This window comes from Mercenaria mercenaria, chromosome 5 (genome assembly GCF_021730395.1).
Source record: "Mercenaria mercenaria strain notata chromosome 5, MADL_Memer_1, whole genome shotgun sequence".
NCBI classification, from domain to species: domain Eukaryota; kingdom Metazoa; phylum Mollusca; class Bivalvia; order Venerida; family Veneridae; genus Mercenaria; species Mercenaria mercenaria.
The window spans coordinates 31,863,639-31,869,395 of NC_069365.1; the positions used below are offsets into that span (position 1 = coordinate 31,863,639).

A 5,757-nucleotide genomic window follows, 5' to 3' on the forward strand; every position below is an offset into this window, starting at 1 on the left:
CACAAAACACTTTCAAAATGATTTATTAAAGTGATAGATTTATGCAATCTGGCTACTTTGTTACACAAACTTTATACCAATTTACATGTAACTTTTTTGTTAATTCTTATTATTGGATATATAAATTTTACATTTTAATAAACAAATTTTGTGTAAACCATCTATCACCATTGGGAATAATAAGAAACTTTGGCTTGAAGTTCAAAACTTAATAACGTTTCTTAATGTCGTAAATTTTCTTCAAAAGGAATTTATGCATTATTTTACATATTCTTCATGCACTACTAAATTTTCTATCAGGGCCTCACTACAACTTACAAAATAACTGTCAGTGTAAGCCATGAGAAAAGTGTGCATATTGTATATTGAATACAAAGGGATTTAAACAAATGTAGGTCATATTTTGTCTGCCTGATCAGTTGTTGGAAAAAGGACATATCTGATTTCTCTTTCACTTTTGACCAGTACGTGCTTTATGTTGGCTTCAGTTCATTGGTTAATTCAGAGTTGCTCCCCTTAGATTTTCTTTGGTAGGTACCATCTCTACAAGTGCAATTAATTATTTAAGCGGAAGTGCGCAGAAAGCGGATACTATTATTATAAACCGATAAAAATCTGATACTGAGCTTAAAAAGCAAGAGATTAAGTTGTTAAGTACCCTACTTATTAAGAGTTCTATATAAACTTCAATTCAACAAAAACTATTCTTGATGTGAGATATTGTCTTCTTAGTCATTTTGAAATATTGTTAAATGTTGTTAATAAAAATATTATTAAAATTAAAATTTGTCTGCACTTCTATCATTCAATCTTATTCTGATTTTGTTACAAGCTTCGAAAATGCTTCTAATTCGAGAGGAAATTCATAGTTCTTAGACTTCAATGTTTCCAGCTTGCAATTCTGGGTATTCCGGGTATGGACGGATCTTATGATTTCTAGCTAACCTTTCTACATGGTATTCCGGGTATCTTATGGTTTCCAGCTTGCTTTTTCGACATTTCGAGTAAGGGGTGAGGGGGTTGGGGTGGGCTGGGGGGGGGGGGGGGGGGGGGAGAAAGAGAGACGGATATGGGTGGATCCTATCGTTTCCAGCTTGCCATTATAGATATTCCGGGTATGGATGGATCCTATCGTTTCCAGCTTGCCTTTTTGGGTATTCCGGGTATGGATGGATCCTATCGTTTCCAGCTTGCCTTTTTGGGTATTCCGGGTATGGATGGATCCTATCGTTTCCAGCTTGCCTTTTTGTGTATTCCAGATATGGGTGGATCCTATCGTTTTCAGCTTGCCCTTTTGGGTATTCCGGGTATGGGCGGATCCTGCCTTTTTGGGTATTCCGGGTATGGGTGAATCCTATCGTTTCCAGCTTGCCTTTTTGGGTATTGCGGGTATGGGCGGATCCTGCCTTTTTGGGTATTCTGTGTATGGGTGGATCCTATCGTTTCCAGCTTGCCTTTTTGTATATATCGGATATGGATGGATCCTATCGTTTCCAGCTTGCCTTTTTGGGTATTCTGGGTATGGATTGATTCTATCTTCCCAGCCTGCCTTTTTGGGTAATTCGGATATGGGTGGATGATATCGTTTCCAGCTTGCCTTTTGGGGTGTTCCGGGTATGGGTGGATCCTATCGTTTCCAGCTTGTCTTTTTGGGTATTCTGGGTATGGGTGGATCCTATCGTTTCAAGCTTGCCTTTCTGGGTATTCCGGGTATGGGTGGATCCTATCGTTTCCAGCTTGCCTTTTTGGGTATTCTGGGTATGGGCGGATCCTGCCTTTTTGGGTATTCCGGGTATGGGTGGATCCTATCGTTTCCAGCTTGCCTTTTTGGGTTTTCCGGGTATGGTGGATCCTATCGTTTCCAGCTTGCCTTTTTGGGTATTCCGGGTATTGGCGGATCCTTTTGTTTCCAGCTTGCCTTTTTGGGTATTCTGGGTATGGGCGGATCCTGCCTTTTTGGATATTCCGGGTATGGGCGGATCCGGCCTTTTTGTGTATTCCAGATATGGATGGATCCTATCATTTCCAGCTTGCCTTTTTGGGTATTCCGGGTATGGGCGGATCCTTTCGTTTCCAGCCTGCCGTTTTGGGTATTCCGGGTATGGATGGATCCTATCGTTTCCATCTTGCTTTTTCTTATATTCCGGGTATGGGCGGATCCTATCGTTTCCAGCTTGCCTTTTTGGGTATTCCGGGTATGAATGGATCCTGTCGTTTCAAGCTTGCCTTTTTTGGTATTTCGGGTATGGATGAATCCTATCGTTTCCAGTCTGCCTGTTTGGGTATTCCGGGTATAGATGGATCCTATCGTTTCCAGCTTGCCTTTTTGTGTATTCCAGATATGTGTGGATTCGATCGTTTCCAGCTTGTCCATTTGGGTATTCCGGGTGTGGGCGGATCCTGCCTTTTTTGGGTATTCCAGATATGGGTGGATCCTGTCGTTTCCAGCTTGCCTTTTTGGGTGTTTCGGGTATGGGCGGATCCGGCCTTTTTGGGTATTCCAGATATGGTTGGATCCTATCGTTTCCAGCTTGCCTTTTTGGGTATTCTGGGTATGGATGGATCCTATCGTTTCCAGCTTGCCTTTTTGGGTATTCCGGGTATGGATGGATCCTATCGTTTCCAGCTTGCCTTTTTGTGTATTCCAGATATGGGTGGATCCTATCGTTTCCAGCTTGCCCTTTTGGGTATACCGGGTATGGGCGGATCCTGCCTTTTTGGGTATTCCGGGTATGGGTGAATCCTATCGTTTCCAGCTTGCCTTTTTGGGTATTGCGGGTATGGGCGGATCCTGCCTTTTTGGGTATTCTGTGTATGGGTGGATCCTATCGTTTCCAGCTTGCCTTTTTGTATATATCGGATATGGATGGATCCTATCGCTTCCAGCTTGCCTTTTTGGGTATTCTGGGTATGGATTGATTCTATCTTCCCAGCCTGCCTTTTTGGGTAATTCGGATATGGGTGGATGATATCGTTTCCAGCTTGCCTTTTGGGGTGTTCCGGGTATGGGTGGATCCTATCGTTTCCAGCTTGTCTTTTTGGGTATTCTGGGTATGGGTGGATCCTATCGTTTCAAGCTTGCCTTTCTGGGTATTCCGGGTATGGGTGGATCCTATCGTTTCCAGCTTGCCTTTTTGGGTATTCTGGGTATGGGCGGATCCTGCCTTTTTGGGTATTCCGGGTATGGATGGATCCTATCGTTTCCAGCTTGCCTTTTTGGGTTTTCCGGGTATGGTGGATCCTATCGTTTCCAGCTTGCCTTTTTGGGTATTCCGGGTATTGGCGGATCCTTTTGTTTCCAGCTTGCCTTTTTGGGTATTCTGGGTATGGGCGGATCCTGCCTTTTTGGATATTCCGGGTATGGGCGGATCCGGCCTTTTTGTGTATTCCAGATATGGATGGATCCTATCATTTCCAGCTTGCCTTTTTGGGTATTCCGGGTATGGGCGGATCCTTTCGTTTCCAGCCTGCCGTTTTGGGTATTCCGGGTATGGATGGATCCTATCGTTTCCATCTTGCTTTTTCTTATATTCCGGGTATGGGCGGATCCTATCGTTTCCAGCTTGCCTTTTTGGGTATTCCGGGTATGAATGGATCCTGTCGTTTCAAGCTTGCCTTTTTTGGTATTTCGGGTATGGATGAATCCTATCGTTTCCAGTCTGCCTGTTTGGGTATTCCGGGTATAGATGGATCCTATCGTTTCCAGCTTGCCTTTTTGTGTATTCCAGATATGTGTGGATTCGATCGTTTCCAGCTTGTCCATTTGGGTATTCCGGGTGTGGGCGGATCCTGCCTTTTTTGGGTATTCCAGATATGAGTGGATCCTGTCGTTTCCAGCTTGCCTTTTTGGGTGTTTCGGGTATGGGCGGATCCGGCCTTTTTGGGTATTCCAGATATGGTTGGATCCTATCGTTTCCAGCTTGCCTTTTTGGGTATTCCGGGTATCGATGGATCCTATCGTTTCCAGCTTGCCTTTTTGGGTATTCCGGGTATGGATGGATCCTATCGTTTCCAGCTTGCTTTTTTGGGTATTCCGGGTATGGGCGGATCCTGCCTTTTTGGGTATTCTGGGTATGGGTGGATCCTATCGTTTCCAGGTTGCCTTTTTGTGTATTCCGGATATGGATGGATCCTATCGTTTCCAGCTTGTCTTTTTGAGTATTCTGGGTATGGATTGATTCTATCTTCCCAGCTTGCCTTTTTGGGTAATTCGGATATGGGTGAATTATTACTGTCGCAAACGAGTTCACCTCCATGAGGGATAGGTGGTCTACGAATGTGCACATCGCAAACTATATATCAAAATGTTTGTAACAGTCTTAAGTTTCCAAAACCAGTTGATGCCAGAATGCAAGTGGTGGGCAAAGTGCTCAAATTCAAGATGGCCGCCAATATGGCTGCCGAAAATTAAAAAACATACTATACATATTGACTGGACAATATATTTCAAATTTAAAGGCATCGTCCTAGTCTTATACTAGTTTCTGTTGCAGAATAGATTAAAACATAGTTTATTTCATCTTTAAGTAAATTGAAATATATTCTTACAAAATATGATGGATTTTGCATGCAGAATGATCAGAAAAATCGTTGTTTTACATACATTTTTTTAATAATTCTCCCAAATTTTTTAATTGCTTGGTTATATTTTACAAGTTTTATGCTTTATTATGTTCAGAATTTCAAAACTATATCATAAGTATTTGACATGACAACTTTTAATTAAATTATTATCTGTTAATCCAACAATAAAGGGCTAAGTAAACAGCTTAGTGGGTGGGGTAAATCTATGTACACTTACATATAATATGTGTAATACTTTAAAATTCATATTAAGTAAAGGTGCAGGTTTTTTTTATGTGCATTTTTTTCTTGACGGAACAAATACGTGAAAAATAACTATTACATGAATAAAATGTGGCATATATACCGACATTAATAAGACTAAGTTACATAATTGGTGTGGGTAATCAGTAAATGATGAAAATATATCATTTTCACATTATGACACGGTTCGCTCTTATAAACATATGTTTGCTAAAAGTAATTAAGACAGGCTGAAATGTAAATTCGAAGATTAAAACAGCATTTAATAGAATATTTCTTTAGCAATTACTTAAAATACTGATTTAAACTTATGAACTGCTTGCTAGTCATTTTCTTGTAAAAAGAGAACGTAAAAATGATTAATATACAACATACGATGATAATGATATGATAATGTCAGTAAAATATGGAATACTGCTCTGCAATGACATCATTTTAAGATTTGAATAACTAACCTTTAGAATGTTATTAAATTCTAAAAACAACAACAACAAAACAACATACACATGTATACGTCAAATACGCACAACTCATACATAAAATGTATTTCCGTTTTAAAGTTTACTTGTAAGACGTAAGTTGTTTCTGTAGAAATAAAATGCTTACTTATATCTATAGAAATGAGTCCATCTTTGGGACGCATCACGCGGATATTCAGAGGGGCCATGCCCCCGCCTCCGTATGTCTGATCCAGCAATGCATACAACTTCGAACCTTACGGGTGGCGCGAGGGGATAATACCCCTTACCCGAAAACAAATAAAATGAGTTCATCATTGGTATCGCATCATGCGTATGTTCAGAGGGGCCAAGCCCCCGCCTCCGTATGTCTGGTCCAGCAATGAAATACATCTTCGAACCTTACGGGTGGCACGAAGGATCTTTCCCCTTATCCAAATACAAACGAAAAGAGTTCATCTTTGGTATCGCA

General features: G+C 41.0%; 1 protein-coding gene across 1 annotated transcript; it reads right to left on the minus strand.

Annotated features, from left to right (window-relative positions):
* Positions 1 to 2,216: 2,216 nt before the first annotated feature.
* Positions 2,217 to 4,256, minus strand: LOC128557284 (proteoglycan 4-like). Its single transcript, XM_053544512.1, has 2 exons — positions 3,616 to 4,256; positions 2,217 to 2,808 (listed from the first exon to the last, which is right to left on the minus strand). The coding sequence occupies exons 1-2, from the start codon at positions 4,254 to 4,256 to the stop codon at positions 2,217 to 2,219; spliced, it is 1,233 nt and encodes a 410-aa protein (XP_053400487.1).
* Positions 4,257 to 5,757: the final 1,501 nt, after the last annotated feature.

What these genes read in the sequence shown, in the direction of transcription:
- LOC128557284 (XM_053544512.1), bottom strand. Translation starts at nt 4,256, where the DNA reads ATGGAGGTGAACTCGTTTGCGACAGTAATAATTCACCCATATCCGAAT. An exon ending in TACCCGAAATACCAAAAAAG is followed by an intron (nt 2,809 to 3,615) that starts GCAAGCTTGAAA and finishes ACCCATACACAG; the next exon opens with AATACCCAAAAAGGCAGGAT.